General features: G+C 46.2%; 3 protein-coding genes across 3 annotated transcripts; 1 reads left to right on the top strand and 2 right to left on the bottom strand.

The window, feature by feature from the left end:
* Window positions 1-216: 216 nt before the first annotated feature.
* Window positions 217-6,343, bottom strand: fbxl18 (F-box and leucine-rich repeat protein 18). Its single transcript, XM_083694030.1, has 6 exons — window positions 6,219-6,343; window positions 5,348-5,545; window positions 4,481-4,966; window positions 1,733-2,817; window positions 1,212-1,430; window positions 217-713 (listed from the first exon to the last, which is right to left on the bottom strand). Exons 1-6 carry the CDS (start codon window positions 6,273-6,275, stop codon window positions 557-559), a joined length of 2,202 nt encoding a protein of 733 aa, XP_083550156.1. The 5' UTR covers window positions 6,276-6,343; the 3' UTR covers window positions 217-556.
* Window positions 6,344-7,068: 725 nt separating this feature from the next.
* On the top strand, window positions 7,069-9,098 carry LOC310821816 (general transcription factor II-I repeat domain-containing protein 2-like). Its single transcript, XM_083694052.1, has 2 exons — window positions 7,069-8,269; window positions 8,450-9,098. The coding sequence occupies exon 1, from the start codon at window positions 7,141-7,143 to the stop codon at window positions 8,254-8,256; it is 1,116 nt and encodes a 371-aa protein (XP_083550178.1). The 5' UTR covers window positions 7,069-7,140; the 3' UTR covers window positions 8,257-8,269; window positions 8,450-9,098.
* A 3,297-nt stretch (window positions 9,099-12,395) lies between these two features.
* actb1 (actin, beta 1) lies at window positions 12,396-16,503 on the bottom strand. Its single transcript, XM_083694051.1, has 6 exons — window positions 16,370-16,503; window positions 14,972-15,096; window positions 14,488-14,727; window positions 13,636-14,074; window positions 13,346-13,527; window positions 12,396-13,072 (listed from the first exon to the last, which is right to left on the bottom strand). Exons 2-6 carry the CDS (start codon window positions 15,092-15,094, stop codon window positions 12,929-12,931), a joined length of 1,128 nt encoding a protein of 375 aa, XP_083550177.1. The 5' UTR covers window positions 15,095-15,096; window positions 16,370-16,503; the 3' UTR covers window positions 12,396-12,928.
* Between the last annotated feature and the right edge of the window lie 7,332 nt (window positions 16,504-23,835).

The following is a 23,835-nucleotide window of genomic DNA, read 5'->3' as shown; positions in this document are numbered from 1 at the left end:
GTCTATGACGCTGCTTTATACTGTAAATGACGTTGATTACCTGATCGACAGTTTTGTACAGTAAACACAGATACAGACATGACTGAACACGTACGTTGTGCAATAAAAAGAAATAGATAAACGTAGAAATAAACGTGTTCGAAGTAAGAAAAGTGTTGTTGTGTGTGTGTGTGTGTGTTTGTGTGAGAAAGAGGCTGATGACAGCGGTGAGGGGTAGCAGTAAAATAACTCAGACAGACTTTATTGTTTCACGATAGAACATGTTTTTACAAGTAACATATCACTCCAGATCACTGAACATATTTGGCACAAAGGACATGATCTTCCGGGTAACCTCAGCTTTTCTGTATTGTCATTGGCCAAGAGCACCTGCACCTGTTGCCAGTGAATGATTGTCGGTGTCGGTCTCCTTCCTGTTTGTTTTCATTGCGATTGGACAGAACAGAACGAGTTCCACCCCCTACCCACGGCCCCTCAGAGTACAAAGACGCCTTTGGCCCTGTCCAGAATCACCCCCTAGCCCCGACTAGCTATACGCAAGGGCCTCAGAGAGCTGTCACCATGTGGACAAGGGGGGGGTCTGAGCCACGCGGCTCTGGAACAAGGTCAGCTGATCCAAGAGTGGGAGGGGCAAGTCTCTGATGACCAATGGGAGGTCTTCGTGCAGCAGAGGATAGACGACCACACTGAGAGCAGGGCGTTCCGTCGAGAAACTAGAGAGAGAGAGAGAGAGAGACAGAGAGAGAGAGGAGAGAGACAGAGAGAGAGAGAGAGAAAGGGAGAGAGAGAGAGAGAAAGGGAGAGAGAGAGAAAGGGAGAGAGAGAGAGACAGAGAGAGAGACAGAGAGAGAGAGACAGAGAGAGAGACAGAGAGAGAGAGAGAGACAGAGAGAGAGAGAGAGAGAGAGAAAGAGAGAGAGAGAAAAGGGATAGAACAGAGGGAGAGGAATATTGTTGTCATTATAATTCAATAAAGCAGTATGTTCTTCAATACATTATAACAAATCAGGAGGAGAGCCACCTACAGATCATCTTAGAAAGAGAGATGTGTGCAGTGATGGATATGGAGAGAGAGAGAGAGAGAGAGAGAGAGAGAGAGAGAGAGAGCGATAGATAGTCAGAGAGAAAGAGAGAGAGAGAGAGAGAGAGAGAGATAGATAGTTGGAGAGACAGAGAGAGAGACAGAAAGAGAGAGCGAGAGGTCCACTGACCGGTCCAGCAGTGTTTTCTGTAGTGTGTGACCCGCCACCATAGTCCCGGCCATGAACATGTGACACATGATGACATCAGGGCAACGCTCCATGAAGTTCACAACGGCGTCCGGCGCGAAGGTTCCGTTGCGTGAGACAATGCAGAGACGCTGTAGCCGCGAGCAGGAAGACAGAGCCTCAAAGAACGCAGCGTTCGCAGAGAGGTAGGGCTGCTCCAACCTACACACATACACACACACACACACACATTTAAATAAACATAAAAACAGTTTCCCAAACCTCAAACCAAACTTACCTTTCAATTTCCTCCAATGAAAATAAATAAATAAATAAAAATGCCTTTGGGCATTGTGACTGCCAATGGCCCCTGGTGTGAGCATTGATTACTTTGTCTTATGATGACTGATGGATAGATGATTCACTTACTTAAACAAATGGATTTGTTGTAAGTCGCTTTGGATAAAGGCGTCTGCTAAATGCCATAAATGTAAAATGTAAATGAATGATAAAGCTGTTCACACCTGAGTTCCCGTAGTTGAGTGCAGTGCTGTAGTGTCTCCAGCAGGGCGGCATTGAAGTTCATGGTCTTTAAGGACCCCAGGTTGGCCAGTGATAATGCCTGTAGGTTCTGGCAGCGCTCGGCCACCCGTACCAGCCCTGTGCCTTTAAGGACCCCCGGCAGTCCGGCCAGAGTCAGCCGACGCAGTCCTGCCAACGTCTGCAACGTGGCGATGTGTGTGTCCCCGATGCCCCGCGCCCACGCGCACACGCGCGGCTCTACGCACACACGTACGCAGGGCTCCATGCGAGGCAGAGCCGAGATGAAGCCTGGTCCTGTTAGCTCCAGTTCCTCCAGAGAGGGGCAGCCGGCCAGTAGAGTGCCCAGGCCCGCGGTGCCTTCCCTGGGGAGGGAGGCCTCCGACCCCGGCCTGTAGTTCTGGAGCCCCACGCGAGGAGGCTTACGCAAGCCCAGCAATAGGGAGGAAGGGGAGGGGAAGTGGGGGTTTGAGTGTGTCTGTGAACCGTCGGACAGGGCGCAGACGGGTAAAGCGAGCGAGCGCAGGTGTGTGAGTTTGGCCAGGCTGCCGCACAGGTGTGTATCGCTGTCCAGCCCAGGTGTGTGTTGGTTGTCGTGGTGATAATGTGTGTGTGTCAGATTGAGTTGTGTAAGGTTGGGGCAGCCATTCACCAGCTTGCTCATTGTCCCGGCAACAAGCTCCTCTTCCCCGCGCCCCCCGCTGCACTCTGGGTAAGTGGTGTGGCCTATTCCACTGAGGTTCAGGCTGACCAATCGCGTGGCGTCTCTGACTCCCTCGCCGAGCAGGGACTGGATGATCTGAGTCCTCAAAGCAGGGCAACGGCTGAAGTTCAGATGCTTGGGGGAGTTGCCGTGGAGGGCCCGCCCTAGCAACGAGGCGTCCAACCAAGAGCGAGGTAGCTGCAGCGCCTCCAGATCCCCGTGCCGTCCGAGGCTCTGGGCCAATGAGGCGGCGGCAGGCCAGTGGGCAGGGTTTGGACCGGGAACTGAGACCAGGAATACCCGCAGATGTTCTGGTACACGAACGCTGAACACAGCCAAGTAGAGGAGCAACAGGGTCTGATTTACCTGCAACAGAAACACACATTATACACATATACATGCCCTCCATAAGTATTGGGACAGTGAAGCATATGTTCTTCTTTTGGCTCGATCCTCTAAAAGTTTTAAATCAAACAATTACTATATGAGGTTAAAGAATAGATTCTCAGCTTTTATTTGAGGGTATTTGTGTACATATTGGTTTCATAATTTAGAAATGACAACCATTTTTATACATAGTCCCCCTATTCCAGAGCACCAAAAGGATTAGGACAGATTAACATTGTCAAAATTGAGCACTGTTTGAGCATGTTTAGTATTTGTGCAGAAATCCTTTCCATGTAATAGCTACCTAAAGTCTGCAGCCTATTGACCACACCAGACGCTGGGTATTCTCTGGTGATGCATCTTCAGTTGTTTTTGTTTTTTTTAGGTATTTTTGCCTAAAATCTTATCTTCAGGAAATAAAATGCTCATTCAATTGGATTTAAATCTGAGGATAGACTTGGTCAGTCAACAACTGAAACAAGAACTTTCCAATTTTTGGCCCTGAAAAAAAAAATGGTTATGGCAGTAGGTTTGGGGTCATCGTCTTACTGGATGATGAAGTGCCATCCAATGAATTTGGAGGCATTTGCTTACACTCAAGCAGACAAGATGTTTCTGTACACTTCAGAATACATTCTGCTGCTGCCTTCAGTTACAATCATCAATGAAGACAAGTTAGCCAGTTCTAGTGGCAGCCATTCATGGCCAAGTCATAATAACACCATGTTTCACAGATGAGGTGGTATGCTGTGGATCTTCGGCAGTTCCTTTTTTTCTCCAAACTTTCCTCAAACAATCACTCACTACTTGATAACATTCATCTTATTTGTCCACAAAACCTTTTTCCAAGGCTTTTTAGGTACTTTTTTTTTTTTTTTTAGCAAACTATAACCTTGCCATCCTGTTGTTGAACTAGTGGTTTTCACTTTGGAGTGTAGCCTCTGACACATTCACACCGACCTCCTGGAGAGTGTTCCTGATCTGTCAGGAGTTGGGGATTTTTCTTTATTATGGTGAACAATAATTCTTCTGTCATCCACTGTAGAAGTCTTCCTTGGCCTACCAGGCCATTTGTGACTGCTGAACTCACCAGTTCTTGCTTTCATTTTTTGTTTGATGTTCCAAACTGTTGATTTTGGTAAGCCTAGAGTTATGGCTATGTTTCTGATAGACTTTTGGACTTTGGTCCTCATGTTGGAGACTCCAAAGGCAAATGCAAAGCCTAGAATCAAGACTAGACATTGACAGCTCTCTTACGCCTGCACAAGTGATCTTAAAAAGCACACCTGACGAAGAAAAAAACACCTCTTAAGCCAATTGTCCCAATACTTTTGGTGCCATGAAATAGAGGAATTTTGTATAAAAAAGTGCTGTAATTTCTAAACGGTAAACCAATATATATACAAATACCCTCAAATAAAAGCTGACGATCGAAACTTTAACCTCATAGTAATTGTTTGATTTAAAATCCAAACAAGTAGAAAGACAAGAGAAGAAAATACTCACGGAGGGCCCTGTATATACACACACCTGCATTATACAATACACACACACACACACACACACACACACACACACACACACACACACACACACACACACACACACACACACACACACACACACACACACACACACACACCTCTCCGGGTGCAAGGCGGGCCGTGAACTCCTGTAGTTGTTGGTAGTGTGGGACACTACTCTGGCCCATCATCAGCTGGCAGCAGACACTGGCGCCCTCTCTGGTCACGTCTGGGATCTCAAACTGCAGCGCCAGCCTCAGGAGGCTGGAACAACAGGGAACCACGCCGTAACTGGGCGTCAACAGTGTCTGTCTCAGCTCTGACAGTCGGCTCAGCGAATCCTTGCATTCCGTACTCAGCTGGGCGGAGTCAAACCCGGGGGCCACGTCGAAAGCGAGGGAGCGGAGGAGGGAGAGGGCCGAGAGGAGGCGGGAAAGGCGGAGGGAGGTGAGGCGACAGCCTGATAGGTCCAGATGCACCACTGCTCGGCAGCGATTCAGCTGCTCCATGGTGGTCCCAGACAGCCAATAGCAGCCGCTCAGGCTGAGGGACTGAACTTGATTGGACAGCTGCCTCAGCACTTGCCGCACGCTGACGTCATTGGCCTGTGGAGGAGTGTTCAGAGACAGGAAACAGGAAACAATGAATTATAGATTATGATGGACCATGGTTGACACTTAAAACGGTTAAGGTAATTGTTAAGGTTAGGGTTAGGCTTAAGGTTACGATTTGGGTTAAGAGTAGGGGATAAGGTTAGGGTTAGGGTTTAAAGTAGGGTCGTCCCAAGGATCCCACTTAGCATCTACCATAGACTCATCCTCTCTATACATTTCACCGGCGGATAATTATTCCTCAGGACATTAAGAGTGACTGAAAAACACGAGCAATACTCGCCCAGGCTACAGTCATGGCTCAGTGCTTTTAAAGTGTGTGTGTGTGTGTGTGTGTGTGTGTGTGTGTGTGTTTTTGTGTAGTCTTTGAATTACCGTGTACTCCTCAGACAGGCAGACGTTGCTGAGGAGGGTCTTGTCGTGGCAGAGGTTATGGAGTTTGCGGCAGACGCGCGCCACGTTGAGGAGGAGGTCGGACACAGGAACGTAACACAGGATGCTCAGCAGGATCTCATCAGAAAAATCGGAAATCCCAATCGAGACAGATGCCATCCCATCCTCTCCACACACAGCCTAAAGATGAGAGATAGAGTACAAACACACACACACACACACACACACACACACACACACACACACACACACACACACACACACATTTAAATACACATAAAAACAGCCTCTCAAACCTCAAAGCAAACGACCATGGCTGTCAATCATATTGAGATGATGGGTAGGATGCAACTGGATGTTTGGTGACTGTCGGAGCGAGACCGAAGAGTCTATATCATGGACAAGATATTCATCTAGCTCTGGAGATCCACATGTCCATCATTCAATGCCAGCTGGTGGAATGTTATGTTACTGTTAGCCATCCAATAGGACAATTAACACCTCCTTCCCACGTCTACACGATCTAGTCTTCACTGTTCGTTGGCATAGAACTCTGCGGAGTGACAGGCCAACAAAAACAGTTAACTAGTTACCACCGTGAGATGCTGAATGTTTAGCGACCCATGAGACTACCCGTCTCTACATCGCGGTGCTTAGTTGATTTGCTACCTAGCTACATCGACAGTAATCAGTGAACACTTGCTCTGTCAGTAACTGCACTGTCAAATCAAGTTTATGAGGTGACTTATTATTTAGAGTAATATAAAAGTAGCTCAAGCGTTAGTTAGCACCTAAGCGAGGTAGCTAGTAGCAAGCAAGTTAGGACGTTCTATGAATGATCTGCCCAACTAACCTGTACAATTTGATTGTCCATGTTTTCCTCCAGAGATCCTGTTATAGACGTATTCATTCTTAGGAAAGTTTTCAAAATCTACTGGTGTCTCTGAACTTCATGAAGTCAGTGATACATTGACAGCTAGCTAGGTCTTAGTGTAGGCCCTAACTGCTCGTCAGCTGCTGCCAACCATCGGAACATAATCGGGGACGGACACACTTCCGCGCCCACTAACACTCAAAAGTTCATTTACCATAGACCAGTGGTCACCAAACTACGGCCCGTCAGCACATTTGGCTCGGCCCTCTGAACAATACCAGAGACGCTATCTGATTTTTTTCCTATTTGGCCTCCAGAAAAAAAATCCTAGGCCCGGCCCTGTCAAAGAGAGAACGGAATAATGGCGAAAAGGTTAGGTAAGAGAAAAATTGATTCAGAATGCAGGGTATTTAACCTGCAGTGGACAAACGATTATTTTTGTGGTGGACTACTATCTCAGCAGAATACATTTGTACGCCAAGCTCAGCTGAACCAGGCATCCGTTCGGGCCAGCTTTCGGGTTGCTCAACTGATAGCAAGCAGCGGTAAGCCTTTCACTGACGGAGAGTTTGTTAAGAAATGTATGGATGCTGTCGCGGAGGATTTGTGTCCCGAGAAGAAAGATGCATTTAATGCCGTAAGTCTGTCGGCGAGTACAATCACCAGACGCGTTGAAGAAATCGGGAGTAATGTATATGCCCAGCTGCAGCAGAAGACGAAAGAATTTGACTTTTTTTCATTAGCACTGGATGAGAGCACGGACGTGCAGGACACAGCGCAACTGCTCATTTTTATTCGTGGAGTTAGCGCAAACTTTGAGATATGCGAGGAGCTGGCAGCCCTCCAAAGTCTCAAAGGGACTACAACGGGAGAGGATATTTTTGACAAAGTGTGCCAAACCATGGAGGAGTTGGACCTGGACTGGTCAAAGCTGGCTAGCATCACGACTGACGGGGCTCCTAGCATGGTGGGCGAAACTCGCGGTCTAATAGGACGCATGAACCGGGAGTTGGAAAAAAGGGGTCTCACCGCCCCGCTACGAGTCCACTGCCTAATTCACCAGCAAGCACTGTGCTGCAAAGTGTTGACGTGGGATTCTGTAATGAAGGTTGTGGTGTCGTGCATAAACTTCATCAGAGCAAAGGGACTTAAACACAGGCAGTTCCAAGAATTCCTGTCTGAACTGGAGTCTGCGCACGGAGATGTGCTGTACTACACAGAGGTCCGATGGCTGAGCCGGGGCAGAGTTTTGAGGCGTTTTTACGAGCTGCTACCCGAAATTAACGCATTTCTTCATTTAAAAGACAAAACGGTCCCAGAGCTGATCGACCCAGAATGGAAATGGCACCTCGCATTTTTAACAGACGTGACAGAAATACTTAACAGCCTTAACTTGCAGCTACAAGGCGAGGGGAAACTCATTTGCGACATGTATTCACACATAAAAGCATTTGAGGTGAAATTAGCGCTGCTTTTGGAACAAGTGAAAAAGCGCAACTTCGTCCATCTCCCTGCTACCCAAAACCTGTCGACAGAGAACCCAGCGGTCCCGTTCCCAGCTGAAAAGTGCGTGGAAGCACTGGAAATGCTGAAGGCGGAGTTCGGTGTGCGATTCAGTGAACTACATGTTCATGCAAAAGAAATCCGTCTTTTTCAGAACCCCTTTGTTGCCGACATTGATGAAGCCCAGCCTTCATATCAGTTTGAGTTGGCTGAGTTACAGAACTGTGATGTTCTGAAAGACGCATTCAAGCCCAACAGTCTCATTGACTTCTATGCCGCCCTCCCAAACGACACGTACCCTAACATCAAAAAACACGCAATGAAAATGTCCACAGTTTTTGGCAGCACGTATATCTGCGAGAAAACCTTTTCACGCATGAAACTGCTGAAAACTCCGATGAGATCAAGATTGACAGATGAACATTTGCATCAGTGCTTGAGACTGGCTGTAACTAGAATGGAACCTGATATTCAACTTCTCACCAGCCAGATGCAGGCCCACAGTTCACACTGATGAACATACATAGGTAAGCTCACTTTTCTGACTTGAATGAGTCATTCTGAGCATAAACAAATATAATCATAATAAAATCTACTGGGATAAAATCCATCTTTACAACCATACTGGTAGTGAAATGTATTGTGCTGTGTAGGTGCTGTATCACTTAGTTCAGTTTCTCAACCTGCTTCCTTTGTGGTTTTCACAGGGAAGTTGATGAGAGAGAGCTGCAAACAGCGGTGTCTACAAGCCTACTGGAACCTACAAAAGGATTATAAGGAAGGAACACAAGAACTTTAAGAGACTGCTCATATGTGTCAGAGAGATTCTGCTCTGACAACTGAGCTGAACTTTTATCTGTTAAGATTGTGCATGGCACAACAGAAAGTTAATGTTCCATGGCTTTTTTTTCTATGAAGAACCCAGAGAGGGTTATTTAGTTATTATTTATTTCATTAATAGTGTTATTATTTATTTCCTGACTTTTTTTCTGTAAAGAACCTGGAAAGGGTTATTTGGTTATGTGTGGCTTTCTGGAAAACAATAAATTTTTTAAGCACCCCTACGATCGTCACACTTTTTCTGTTACAAACTGACACCGGCCCCCCATCAGAGAAGGGAAAAGTTATGTGGCCCTCACAGGAAAAAGTTTGGGGACCCCTGCCATAGACTCTCCCAAACAAGGGATTTATTCATTTGAGTATACGGACAGTTCAAGGGTTATATTTATTATTAATATTATGAAGGTTATAGGTTATATGCATTTCTGCCAAGTGCTCTTTGCTGCCTCTTGAATCTTACAGTTGATGGGCCAGTCCCAGTAAGAGGAGTCTCACTGTCAGACTCTCTGTTTAAAGACTGACATGACTCACAAGGCTTCTATACAGCTTTGATACCTTTTATACTTTTATCTTTTTACACTAATAGCATTTAAAGTTGCATGAATTAACATGGGTTGCAATGGACACGATATGGTTGCGTACATTGCTTCACCGCTGTTTATACTGCTTATACTGTTTATACTGTTTATATTGTTTATACTGTTTATACTGTTCATACTGTTTATATTTTTTAGTACTTCTATTTTATTTTATTTTATTCTATTTTAAAACGTATTGTGGCACTGTCACTTTTGCATTTCACTGTATACTTGACAAATAAAGAATCTTGAATCTTGAATCTTGGTTGCAATGGTTGGGCCACAGGAATATTTAATCTGTGTTACTCTTGTCTACAACTGTTCAGTATGTGTTTTATGTTAGGTGTGGACCTCACAATAGCTGCTACATGAGCAACAGCTAATAAACTAAACTAAACTCTCACTGCAGGCACTTTTCAGCCAGCTATTAGACTATCAAGGTTATGGAAAATTACCAGCCAGACACTTAGCCTGTCTCTCTATGAGGATATTAGACTAGCGTAATCAGTATTCTCTTTTAAATCTCTTCTTGACACTCATTTTTATAGACTAGCCTTTAACCGATGCTGCTCTCATTCTTTTTAATGTGTCTGTGTTTTACTGTTTCTACTTATATTTGATAAAGCACTTTGTTTTTAAAAGGTGTGAAAGATAAAGTGTATTATATTATTATTGTTATTACTTTTATAATCCTATCTGTATAAGCCTACAATGAAAGAAAAACATAAACAAGGGGGTTATCAGAGAATATTTTCTTTATTGAAAAATGTAAAACAAACTCAACGGAGAGGCATGCTTTGAGCATGACTCCACCACCATATATGGTGTTGGGGTCAGAACAGGACTGGCCCCTCTCTGTCAATGAAACGCTGAGTGGGGTAAATGGTTGTGCGCATGCTCAAAGTATGCCTCTCCGTTGAGTCAACGGTAAGCTTAAGGGGCCAAGCTCCACTGGCCCCACGATACACACACACACACACACACACACACACACACACACACACACACACACACACACACACACACACACACACACACACACACACACACACACACACACACACACACACACACCTCTATGTGAGACCTCTCGACTTTACCTCCGTGCTCACTCTTGCCCACTACAAAATGAGTAATTCCCAACAGCGAGAGCTCTGGTCCTGTATCCACAAAGCGTCTGAGAGTCGGAGTACTGATCTAGGATCAGATCTGCCTTTGGAATAAGAGCCTATCTGATCCTGGATCAGCACTTCTACTCTGAGACGCAAAGTGAATACCTGCTCTGTTGTTGTTGGCAGGTACATCTTTAGCTCAAGATGAAGTGTGTTGGATGATGGCCATGCAACACGTTATGTTGCTGTCACCTGCCCGTGTTATCCTGCTGCATGAATGTATCGTGTGAGTTGTGGTTCGTCATGCAGCGATATCACACTGCAGCAACATGGTTCCCGTTATCTCGCTGGGATTTACCATTTAAATGTCGAGGGAAGCACTATATTCATATGTTTGGGGAAGACTGATTATAAGCTAGTTAGCCAGCTATAGCCTGTATAATTTGGCTATCGTTTGCCAAGTTTGCCAGGTTTTTATGCATTGGTTCACAGTTGGTTCACAGCAACTACTGTACAGCAGACACCTAACAACGATTGGGGGCAATCAATCTTGCTTGAATTAAAATTAAATAAGCTTATATCGTTATTTATCATCATAAATATGTGGATGTTCAGCATATGGGTAAATTCATATGTTGGTGCAACCAGGCTGTGAGTAAGGAACTGTCGCTCCAGTGAGGATCTGTCCGTCATTGTTCACCCAAAACATCAGGATCTTCAATGACGTCATGTGACATACCTAACACCACACAAGACAGTTGTCTCTGCTGCTCCTCGCAGAGAGCCCGGCCAGTCTCTCTCCCCCATGTCCTCAGAGTGTCACACCACAGCCTCACCATCAGCAGGTAGCCTGGAGGACTATGAAGAGGAGGACCCTTCTCCTAAACTCCAACAAGAGACTGACAGCTGTGACTCAGAGAGGTCCCTCACCCGCTCTCCCTCCCCCACATACGACCTCTCCTTCTACTCACCCCCTCCCATGTCTCTCTGTAACCTGTACCCCTATGACTACTACCCACCCGCTCCGCCTAGTCCTCCTCCCGAAGCGTCTGCTTATGTCAAACCAAGACGTCTGTTCAGCGCTTTATGACTGCTTCCCTGACTCTAGGGCCATCTTTCTGGGACCCCAAGGCAGCCAGAGCCCCTTCTCTGGGCAGAGAACCACCTTTCTGGGTCCCCAAGGCAGCCAGAGCCCCTTCTCTGGGCAGAGAACCACCTTTCTGGGTCCCCAAGGCAGCCAGAGCCCCTTCTCTGGGCAGAGGACCACCTTTCTGGTTCCCCAAGGCAGTCAGAGCCCCTTCTCTGGGCAGAGGACCACCTTTCTGGTTCCCCAAGGCAGTCAGAGCCCCTTCCTCCACCAGGAGAGTGATGTAGAGCTGGAGGTGCCTCCCATAAGGATGTGGAGCGGAGGGGGCCAGGCTGAGCCTCTCCAGACACACCCTGGGACAGCAGCAACAGGGTCCCTCACAGAAGAGGAGCTGGAGGGGAAGCATGATGGGGACAACTCTGAGCCCCCCCCCAGCAGTCCAGAGGCAAAGACAGACAGACCCCCCTGCAAGAGGGCAAGGAAATAAAAGACCCCAGCTATGGACTGAGCCTAAACTACAGCTTCCTCCAACACTAGTGATTTTGACATCAACCCATTTGTACATAGTTGAAAATAAAATATTCAGCATTGAAATTGAGGCCAAGTATATTTCGGATTGCAGAGTATCCTGAGAAAAGTAGGCCTATGATACCAATAACATACTGATCCAATAATGTAGTTTACATTATGTACTTAGTATTAACTCAACCCCACTATTGTCATTTTTAAATTACATTTCTACATTCAATAAGGAGAAAATAGAATACAGCCAGATACACATGAGGCAAAGTAACTGCAAACAACTTGTGAGGCAGTGAGAGAACTGCAATCTTGACAGTCCAACAGTCAAGTCAGCACTTCATGATTAACCAGGAAGAAACTAGCTTGGTTCCAGCCCTGTATGTGCTTTAACTCACACTCCCATACATGGCATGGAAACAGTCCTAGGAGAAGGCTAAAGCACATACAGCCCTGAGACAAGGCTAGCAAGAAACAAGCTCTATTGCAGTAGACAGTAAATACCATGAGGCAGGAGTCAAGACATGTGCACTTTATTGGTAATCGGTTTGTATTGGTCAGTGTACACAAGAGCCCACCAGCCCCATCCACAGCGGGAGTAAACCCTCATAAGGTAAAGCTTTTTTTTTGCATAACAAAAGAAAAACAACTGGACCAAGTATATTAAGGCTGAAAGTACAAAAACGACAGTTTCGATTACATAATTTACATAAGCAATACTATAACACGGTTTACTGTAAGTGTGCTCCCACTCACTCAACCAGGGAAAACCTTCATAGAGGCAAATAAGTTGGGTGAACAATGCAGTCAACACAAACATCTGGAATGACCAAAAAAAAAAAAACAATGTACATGTAAGTCCTCAGACCCACTGGGAGGCCACTCAGAAAGCTGGGATGATGTCACCTCCAGTGTTCTGTGAGGAGAGCCTCAGTGGCCACAGCATCAAACACAGAAGCCATGCCAATGGAGAGGTGCTCTGGCCCTGCCCACCAGAGTGAGTGTTGGTGTGTGTGTGCAGAACCGAAGTTGTTGGAAGGGAAAGTCTGTTTAGAAGCATTTGCGGTGGACGATGGAGGGGCCGGACTCATCGTACTCCTGCTTGCTGATCCACATCTGCTGGAAGGTGGAGAGCGAGGCCAGGATGGAGCCTCCGATCCAGACAGAGTACTTCCTCTCAGGTGGGGCGATGATCTGGAGAAAAGGGGGGGGGAGAAAACAGGGTTAGAAATCAGGTACACCAAAGACCAAGTTGAGGAGTTCATTGTCTGGCCTTTCCTGCAGTTTATTTTGTTCCACCAAGTGGCAGCAGAGAGGCATTTAACAGAGCATGGAAGACTCTAGAACTGGTTGAGTCACAAATGGCATGCTATTGGCCAGAGCCTGGCAAACACTAGTGGGTTTATGGGGGATAGGGTGTAATTAGGGACAGTTTATAAGACTGTGATAACTGGTGATGTCCCTCACCTTGATCTTCATGGTAGTGGGAGCCAGGGAGGTGATCTCCTTCTGCATCCTGTCAGCGATGCCAGGGTACATGGTGGTGCCTCCAGACAGCACGGTGTTGGCGTACAGGTCCTTACGGATGTCAACATCACACTTCATGATGCTGTTGAAGGTGGTCTCGTGGATACCACAGGACTCCATACCTGAGAACAAAAACAGGCCAGTTAGAAACTACAAAATGGCTTAGTCTGACACCCTATATCATGTACATTCCATGTATAGAGATTTTAAAAGAATGTAGTTTGACTCACCGAGGAAAGAAGGCTGGAAGAGGGCCTCTGGGCAGCGGAACCTCTCGTTGCCGATGGTGATGACCTGTCCGTCGGGCAGCTCGTAGCTCTTCTCCAGGGAGGAAGAGGAGGCGGCGGTTCCCATCTCCTGCTCGAAGTCCAGCGCCACGTAGCACAGCTTCTCCTTGATGTCACGCACGATTTCCCTCTCGGCAGTGGTGGTGAAGGAGTAGCCGCGCTCGGTCAGGATCTTCATGAGGTAGTCTGTGAGGTCGCGGCCAGCCAGATCCAGACGCAGGATGGCGTGGGGAAGGGCATACCCCTCGTAGATGGGCACTGTGTGGGTCACACCGTCACCAGAGTCCATCACGATACCGGTGGTACGGCCAGAGGCGTACAGGGACAGCACAGCCTGGATGGCCACGTACATGGCGGGGGTGTTGAAGGTCTCAAACATGATCTGGAGGAGAGAGCAGAGAGGGGGGGGGTGATGAGTCAGGGTGATGTAACATGGGCCTAGAATAAAGCAGTCATTCACTGCACACACTAGAGCATGCAATAGGCAGAGGGAGGGAGGCAGCTGTTAGTGGAGGACCTAGATGGTGCAGAAACTGACATTCCAACACAACAGCTGTGAATGTCAGAACAAACCAGTCAACTAATTTGCAGAATGCCAGTTTTTTTAAACTAGCCATTCCTAAAAGGCTGAGTGCAGAGAGAGGAAGAGACCTGTAGCTCCCAGAGAAAGGTACAGATCAGCTCTGAAGAAAGAGGGCCTGGAGGAGAGGGGGAGAGTGTGAGCAGGAGAAACAGATGGAGGAAATGGTAAGCACATATAGGCTGTAGTTCTGTCAATCCATCCTATAGCCATACCTGGGTCATCTTCTCTCTGTTGGCCTTGGGGTTGAGGGGGGCCTCAGTGAGCAGGACGGGGTGCTCCTCGGGGGCGACTCTCAGCTCGTTGTAGAAGGTGTGATGCCAGATCTTCTCCATGTCGTCCCAGTTTGTGACGATACCGTGCTCGATGGGGTACTTCAGGGTCAGGATACCCCTCTTGCTCTGGGCCTCGTCTCCCACATAGCTGTCCTTCTGGCCCATACCCACCATCACTCCCTGCACAAACACATGGCACATTTAGATAGCTGCACTAGGGAGTGGTCTGAACTCACTGATTAGTGTGCATCTATGGAAGCAGGTAGCCATAAGGGCATATGAACAAAAAGGTCCTAAAATAATTTGGAACAGTAGTATGGCAATAATGCATCAGTAGCACATTTGCAATGAGTCAGAGCTAATAGAATTAAGTTGTAAATGGTTCCTGTATCTAGCAAGACAGTTGATGAGACTGAGACAGTACCTGATGTCTGGGACGACCGACGATGGAGGGGAACACAGCGCGGGGAGCGTCATCTCCGGCGAAACCGGCTTTGCACATGCCGGAGCCGTTGTCAACAACCAGTGCGGCGATCTCGTCTTCCATTTCTACACGAAAAAGAGGGGAAAAACAACTTAATGCCTTTTTACATTTCACCGGTTTCAATTCAGAGTTCTGACCGCTGGGTGGCGCAGTGGTGCTGAGCTCCAGCCCAAACCCAGCCCGAGAGAGACAAAGGCAGATTCTCCCCAGTCTCGGTATGGCCATATATGGCAATAGTTCGAGCAGCTTAGCAAGTGGCAAGTGCCAGTGGAGCGGCCCGTCGCAGCCACCCCATGTGTAGAGCTTTAGAAACCGACTGAGAGGGGCCACTCCCTGCCCTTAACGAGATAACCACTCCACCCAGAGCAAACGGACGTCTACGCCAATTCAACCTGTCATTGAAATCTTTAAAGACACTTGCCAAAAGAAAACTCATCTTCCATGACAAATTCAAGCAATGGCCAATGTCAATGACCATACGAGGTTAAAGAACTTTGGCCGGCGTGGAAGGTGAGACCAACGACAATGCCTTGACCCCCCCCCCTCCCCCCGCCCGGCCACAAGAATACAGTCAATCAAGTTAACCTGCCGTTCCTGCAAATGACTGACAGCTATTCAACAAGAAGTGTTGTGAAAGTGAGTGTGCTTGGCCACCTGAAGTATAACTGCCAAGTTATGGCTTGCAGCATGTCCTCAATTACAATGGAATGTGCGACCTACCGCTAGCATCTGTCAAACAAGTAGGAATTTGGCCAACGGAACCCACACGATCAAGTGCCAAAGCAAATGTTTACCCAACAGCACGTTGGTCATGGTTCAAGTTACTGATACCTCAATTATGTCCTCCTGGAAATTGACAGGCTGACACGCCGGGCTCGCTTGCAATGGGTGTGCCCGGAGCCAACTGATGCGCTTGTCAAACAATAACATTTGACAGTTGGGTTGTCCAACGTTCATTTCGAAATTCTGGCAATGCAAAGAACCTTTTTTTGCTTGTTCGGAAACGCAAGACAGCCAATTCAATGAGTACAACTTAGCTAAATGTTAGCTGAAGACAATGCTACGGTGATCGTTCCGGTAGAAAGAAAATCGCTGAAACATGTAACTCACTAAGATCACCCTTTCCTAATGGCCTAATCGAAGTGAGCCAAACGACACGCTTACACAAACACATCCTAACCAACCAAGAGTTAGCCAGCTGGCTAGTCAGTCATTCATGCTAACGACCATACATCGATAACTTTGCAAACATGCACTTTAAATTCACACAGTCTAGAAATGTTCTAAACCTTCCAGACGGTGCGTTGAATCTCCTCGAACCGTGTGGCCCTTCCTTACCTGTGGTTTGGGAGGGATTAGCTGTTTTCAGAAGCGAAGGAATCGAACGATAAGTCCACACTGCTGGGCTGTGTAACTGAATAATGAAACGTTGCCAAGGTGCTGGGTTTTATCCCCGGCTGCGCCGCAGCCCCCTCTCCATAAAAGGCGAACTTTCTGCACACCCAAATCTGATTGGTCCAAAATATCCACTTGCCGCGTCGCATTCATCCAACCTGCCCTCTGCACCGACTGCACTGGGACAACACAAGGAGGCGGGTGTACAGAAAATGCATCTCGTTTCAACGTTTATTCACGTTTAGGTCACGATCCATGTTTTTGGAAAGTATCTATATGATCGATAGTTTCTGTCACTGTTTCTGATAACTCGTGATTGTGATGCGTTGAAGCATGCGGGACGAATTGCATTATGAAATGTATTCAAGTTGCAGGTCTTCATGTGAAGAATATTTGTAGGGAGTTATCAAATTTCATTTCATGAAAAATCATTTGATAAGTTATTCCTCTGCTTTGTAGGCCCCCTCATTCCTCAGGGTTTTAGGCCGGGGTCTGTACCGCTAATTGGCTTAGCACTACTTTAAACGGAGTCCTTACATCACCCCCAACAGTGTAAGCTATAATGTAACTGCATACATGGCTTAGCTTGTCTGATAGATTTATCTTTGAAGAAGAGCTGGGGTATGTGAGGTCAGGGAGTAACTACATTAGTGCATAACCTTGGGTCATAGGAGGGAGGGCAACACATTCACACATCTATGCCACATGCCATCATCACTCACACACACACACACACACACACACACACACACACACACACACACACACACACACACACACACACACACACCAGTGACAGTGATAGCCTTAGCAGGGCTTACAGCAGGATGGTGACAGCATACTTTCAGCAGCTTGTAAATATCTCACAGCAATCAGCAGGTGTTTGTGAGTGTGTATGTGTGTGAGAGAGAGAGGGGGCAGGGGCAGAGAGATTCTGTCCCAGGTTCCCAGATAAAGACCATTCCCAGTGTGAAATACTGGGTTCGAACCCAGGTCAGCGCATTTTGCAGTGACATCACCTTTATGTGATGTCATCCCAGATCCAGAAATGCCCCAATTTTTTTTAAATGCTCATTTCTAGTGACTTTTGAGAAAAGAACACAGACAAATCCTAACTTACAACTGAAGCAAATGAATAGGCTAAGGGGGGGTCTTGGAGCCATGGATACTGAATACCAATGTGACTGCATTATCTTACGACAGGTCATTCTAGCACAACCTGTGTCGCCTGAACTGCCTGTCTCGCAAGTTCTCCAAAAGATCAGTGTGGATTTGTATTTACCAGCCTTTGAATTTGTAAATTCTGATTTGTTTAAGAGCAGCAAAAAAAAAAAAAACTCCCACTATGCTATTATTATTAGATAGATAGATAGATAGAAACTTTATTTATCCCTAGGGGAAATTCAGGAAATTGAAGAGGACCATTTTGCCTGCTTCTAACATTGAGGGAGAGGGGGGGGGGTGTCTTCCATTATTCCTTGCCGGAAACTAGGACCTTTGACTCTAAACACAAGCTATGCAGTGACCTGAACAGGACTTTTGTCATGGTGGCGTATAGGAGTAGCTCTACACCACACACACACCCACAGTTGTGACTGACAGGTGTGGCATCACTGAGCATGACTATATTTGGTATTGTTTTAGATGAAACCGCAACATACCTTTGTAATTATACTGATACATGTCACAACAGATACTTTTGTCATCTTACTTTAGTCATCATAACTGTCTCTCAACAATGTGGTTGGGGTGTGTGTCTCTTCATTGTCCTTATCATTGCTTCTCTCAAAGCCTGTATCATCATTGGCTTTTTTTGTGTTTTTTTTAACTTAGTTTTTATTTCAGTTTCAGCAACTTATACAATCATATCCACAATTTTGTCTACTGCTTTTTTTTTTCTTCAATCATTTAGCTGTACATTTTAAGAAAAATAAATTAAAAAATCATTGGTTTTGACAATTATGCAGTACAGTGTTAACACACAGATTCTGGTTTTCGGGCGTTTTCATTTTTTTGGGGGAGGGCGTCTGTAAGCTGTATAAACAGTGTATTCACATACGCTTGTGCAGTTGTTTATTACATTCAACGACAAAAACCCGTTTATCTGGGTCTGACTCTCACTCATGCTACCGTAGCCTGGTAGCACCCTGACACTCCCTATTAAAGCGTCTGAGTCAGAGTCCCAACCTAATAATTAAGCATTATACAATGGGTTGATTCATAACTATCATTTCACGGTTAAATCACCTGTTATGATAGTTCTACGTCGCAATAGATTTGTTTATCAGGTTCCCTTGACAACGTTTGCAGTTTTGGGAACTATATTTTTCAACGCAAGGCAGAAACCACCACAACCTGTCACCACATAAATACTAAAAGCATTGTTTTCTTGTCACAATTGTCTGATTTGTTGTAGAAAAGCAATAATGCCCTCGAAGCCGTGATTTATCGTCAATAGTATCACTTGGCAACTCCCCCTACCCTTGACAATATTGATGATAAATCACAGCCTCTGTGGCATTACTGCTTAAATAACACACACGAGGGTGTGCTGTATCGTGGATATCAGAACGGCTGTGATGTGGTCATGGGCACAAGGCGCAACCAGGTGTGTGTGTGCTAATTCGTATCAAGCTAAGGTTAGTTCATATTTTCCCATTGATTTTCCTGATCGGCTAGCTGGTTATTACAGTTAGAGCAGGTGCTGGAAAATATGTAGCCTAGTTGATATAGTTCATTGCTTGCTGAGGTTGGTTAGGTATGTTTCTCAATAACAGCACTGGAGGGACAGGGACTGTAAAAGAATGATTAATCATTTCTTTCAGGAATGCCCTGACACTGTATGACTTATCTGTTTCAGAATAGCCTTGCCACACATCCACTCTCTCTGCTGGCCTTGGGTGTGTGTGTGAGGTCCAAAAAAGGGCATGTGAGGGAGAGAGGCTAGTCACAGGGAGAGACAGGAAATTGGGTTCTCACAGCCTCTCAGCTGTGACTACACACAGGAAGTGACTACATACACATTTTCTATAATATGTACACTATACAATGGGAACATTGGGGGGGACATGGGTACAGACCATAGACTTGAATTCCAGAGACCCCCTTGACCCTCCACACACACACACACACACACACACACACACACACACACACACACACACACACACACACACACACACACACACACACACAGTTCCTGTTCTGACTGAAGGACAGGGAGCTTGAGTAAGAGGGGTTTCCAGTCTGTCACTCATTAACTTATCCTAGAATGCTCTCCTTTCTTGCCTAAGAACATACACACATTGTCTATTGACCATGGGTGCAGCCACACTGGGCAGGGCTGCCGGCCCTTTAAGGGCTTCCCTGGCTGAGCTCCATATAAGGAGATGTTGGACCAAGTCACATGGGGGGAAGAATGCACAAACTGATCATGTGATCCACCCGAGGAAATGAAATTCCGCTACTGAATGAATGAGGATCCCCCTGTGTGTGTGTGTGTGTGTGTGTGTGTGTGTGTGTGTGTGTGTGTGTGTGTGTGTGTGTGTGTGTGTGTGTGTGTGTGTGTGCACGGTGAAGGGGGTCCTATAAGGTGTATGTGAATATCTTTCACCCCCTCAGTACCATATAACTCCATAGAGAGAGGGAGTGGTGACAGACTCAGATTAACAACACCGAGCCTCACACACACAGACTTCCTCAGTGATTTCTCAACATTTCCTTTCAACACGCTGGTATTACCAAAGCGTGCACGCACGCACGCACACACACACACACACACTCTCCACCCTGCATTGCATACACACAGAGAAACTAGAAGCTCTGGCTCTCTGCTCTGTGTGATTCCTTATATGGAAGAAGCTAGCAGGTACTCCTGACTTAGTCATCTCTCTCCTCCCTCTCTCTCACTGTCTTTTCCCAGGGCTGTGACTTTGCATTATAAAACAGTAGGGCTGTGTGTGTGTGTGTGTGTGTGTGTGTGTGTGTGTAATTGCCTTAGTAGGAACATACTTTCGCTGTCTTTTATGGCATCACATTCCAACAGGGACAGAGACACAGCATCAGGGGGTGTGTCTAATTTACTGTGTCTGCAGGGGGGGGGGGGGGGGGGTCCATGTCTAATATTTCTTACATATACAATCAAAAGTTAGATGTCATGCTCTAATCCACTTGGAAAAAAGACGCACTCATGCAGGTAAATGCTAGTCATTCTGGATAGATAGGTCTCTGTTCCTACTCTTCCAGCCTGTTGACTAAATAAGGCAAAGATAGAGACTTGTGTGTGTGTGTGTGTGTGTGTGTGAGTAAACTTGAAAATACCAATGTGTCACAATACTAGTCCACTGGGAGTTTCTCCTCATTTCTTCACTTCCTCTCTCCCTCGTCCGCCCCGTCCTCTCTCTCTCTCCCTCTCTCTCAGTGATAACATCTCATTGCAGAGATAAGGAGGAAATGAACTCAAACCGCCAACTGATGATATGATACATTCCTGCATGATGTAACACTCACATACACAGTTTTGCTGAGGTAAGGAGAGTGGGGTAAAGAACCAAGTTTTTCCTGAGCACATGACTTGAAAAAACTCCTGGCCCTTGTGAAGGTTGATGATTTCTATTGGATGACTTGCACACATCGACAGTAATATATATAGCCTGTCTGGGCCAGTAGGGAGCAGCGGTGAGCTTCTTTAAGCAGAGCCAGAGCCTTATACACAGAGAGTTTGGCCACCTTTTACACAGGGCATTCTCATTGGCCCTTGCGTCTTCCCATTAAGGTAGAAAAAGAAGAATGCGTCATCATCTACACACCTGCGGTTCGTCTCCTCATCACCCTTCTGTAATTTACACTCCGATTTTTCATTAATTCCCCGCCAGTTCATCATAGTACTTCCTACCTATACGTCCCCAGCATTTCTAGTCTGTTGATTACTGGTTCCGGATCTACAAGTGTTTTCTGGACTGTGTTTCTGCCTAACCCCTGTTGGATTATCTGCCTTCCCTAGAACTGCCTGCCTGTGTCTCAACCCCTGCCTGGATTTCCCTGTCAGATTATCTGCCTTTCTTAGAACTGTCTACCCGTCTGCCTGCCTGTCTGACAACCCGTCTGCCTGCCTGCTCGACCCCTGCCTATCTGACTACCCATCTGCCTGCCAGACCTCTGCCTGTCTGACTACCTGTCTGCCTGCCTGACCCCTGCCTGTCTGATTACCTGCCTGCGTTGCCTACCTGCGTGCCCAGTCTACCCTGCCTTCCCCTTCCCCCGAATTCCTCCATTAAATACTCTATTATTTTATACCTGTGTCCAGACTCTGTGTTCTGCATTTGGGTTCACTAGCTCTGATTCGTAACATGGAGAGGGTAGCCCGGGCAAGCGGTCGAATTGGTAAAGTTCCAGAGGACCCGGTTCTGGAACTTGTGACTACTGCTGAAACACTGCCTTCCCAGACAGGAGTTAAGAGAGAGACTCGGTCTGAGGAGGGCAGGAATGGTGATTTTGAGATTGATTCCATCATCGGGGTTTTGTGGGGTGCTGATCACCACCCCGTTATGATCGAGTCGACAGCACTTGAAATACTAAAGTTGGTGGGGGAAGGGGAGAGTAACTGCGCAACACAAATCATTGGAGAGTGAGTGATAAGAGGTCTGAGTTCAAGCAACATCAAATTATGTTTGCTCATGATCAACTGAAACTCACAGCCCTTGTGTTAGATGGAGACAGTTCTGGTTGAAGGGTGGAGCTGACAACGAGGAGTTTGTCAAACCAGTCTCGGCAATCGAGGTCAGCAAAGGGGTGTTGCTGAGCTGGGACCCTGAGGGGAAGAAACTGGCACGGCTATTCACTGCATGGTTGGCCTCAGGGGTCATCCCAAATACTTTCAAGAAGTGTAGGACAATACTACTGCCTAAGACATCAAACCCCACAGAATTAAATTGTAGTTACAAGCTGGTAAATGTTTAAATCATTATTGTGTTACAGTAGGCAAATATGACAATATCGCTAAGATACAACTGGTCTCCTGACTTGAAGCAAAGAGTAAAATGTAGCAAGCTAGCAACAACATGCTAAGCTAATCATAGCAAACTAGCTCAGTTGAGCTCATAGGACTTCATATTACAATCCCTTAGAACAGTGGTTCCCAAACTTTGAACAGTCATGTACCCTCTGAGACACTCTACATCCTACTGAGTACCTCCAGCACCATGGACAGCTCACTACAATGTTTTTTGTTTGTAATTCTGCTGCATAAACAAAAAGTAAACACACATATATATAATATACATAAATTATAAATATATGAGACAGAATAACCATAACTCCTGCTTTTTATTTGGAAAAAATACTAACCCTAACCCTAACCCTAACCCATAATTCTGTAAATATCCTAAATATCCAGAGACACATCCACTTTACTGTACATAGTACTATTACTTTACCCACTGTATACACACACACATTGCACAGTTAGAAAAGGAGTTGGCAGCAGAGCATTTTGCTGCAAGTTGTACTTATACATTGGGCAAAATAAACTTGAACTTGAACACATAATGCCTCACCTCACCACAGATTAATGTGAGGGATGTGCTTGAATGGCCTCACATTACGCTGCAATGTGGGGTTGTATTGGAGACAGTTTCAGTCTTAGATCGTTTTCCACACATAGTCTGTGCCCGTACGTTGTCTTCATGCTGGTGAGAGCTGAGAACCCACTCTCACATAGGTAAGTTGTTGCAAAGGGCATCAAAGTCTTAATGGCGCGATTTGCCAATTGAGGATGCTCTGCGCGCAAGGCAATCCAGAAATCTGGCAGCGCCTTCTGATTTAACTCAATTTTCATTGCCCCGTTGGTGGATATCTCAATGAGGCTCTCTCGCTCAGACATAGGTAGGTGGCATGAGTTGTTGGAAGAAAAGGGATAACGAGTACAGTGTCGTCTGTTTCGGGGAAGTACCTGTGTAATTGTGCAGCCAGCTTGCCGAGGTGTTTCCCTATGTCACATTTGACAGTGTCCGCAAGTCTGAGTTCGTTTGCACACTCAAAATCGTGCAATGATGGGAACACTTGAGTGTCATTCTTGTTGACACAGTCAGACCAGAGTTCCAGCTTTTTAATCATGGCCTCAATTTTGTCCCACACATTGAATATCGTCGCTGAGAGGCCCTGCAGTCCGAGATTCAGTTCATTCAGGCGAGTAAAAATATCCCCCAAATAGGCCAACCTTGTGAGCCACTCACCGTCATGCAACTTGTCCAACAAATGAAAAGGGTGGTCATTGAAGAACATTTTAAGCTCGTCATTCAATTAAAAAAAACGTGCCAAAACTTTCCCCCTTGATAGCCACTGCACTTCAGTATGGAGTAACAGCGTAAAATGATCGCTGCCCATTTCGTTGCATAAGGCGGAAAAAAGGC

The sequence above is a fragment of the Argentina silus genome, assembly GCF_951799395.1.
Source record: "Argentina silus genome assembly, chromosome: 22".
Classification (NCBI taxonomy): domain Eukaryota; kingdom Metazoa; phylum Chordata; class Actinopteri; order Argentiniformes; family Argentinidae; genus Argentina; species Argentina silus.
The sequence above is the reverse complement of the archived record's forward strand: the minus strand, read 5'-3'. Positions and strand labels throughout refer to the sequence as shown.

Coding starts and splice junctions, on each gene's coding strand:
- actb1 (XM_083694051.1), bottom strand. CDS start 15,094: ATGGAAGACGAGATCGCCGCACTGGTTGTTGACAACGGCTCCGGCATG. Junction 14,075..14,487: donor ACAGAGAGAAGATGACCCAG/GTATGGCTATAG, acceptor TCTCTCCTCCAG/ATCATGTTTGAGACCTTCAA. Junction 13,528..13,635: donor CTTCCAGCCTTCTTTCCTCG/GTGAGTCAAACT, acceptor TTTTGTTCTCAG/GTATGGAGTCCTGTGGTATC.
- fbxl18 (XM_083694030.1), bottom strand. CDS start 6,275: ATGAATACGTCTATAACAGGATCTCTGGAGGAAAACATGGACAATCAA. Junction 4,967..5,347: donor GCCTGTCTGAGGAGTACACG/GTAATTCAAAGA, acceptor ACTCCTCCACAG/GCCAATGACGTCAGCGTGCG. Junction 714..1,211: donor CAGAAAACACTGCTGGACCG/GTCAGTGGACCT, acceptor CTCTCTCTCTAG/TTTCTCGACGGAACGCCCTG.
- LOC310821816 (XM_083694052.1), top strand. CDS start 7,141: ATGGAGGAGTTGGACCTGGACTGGTCAAAGCTGGCTAGCATCACGACT.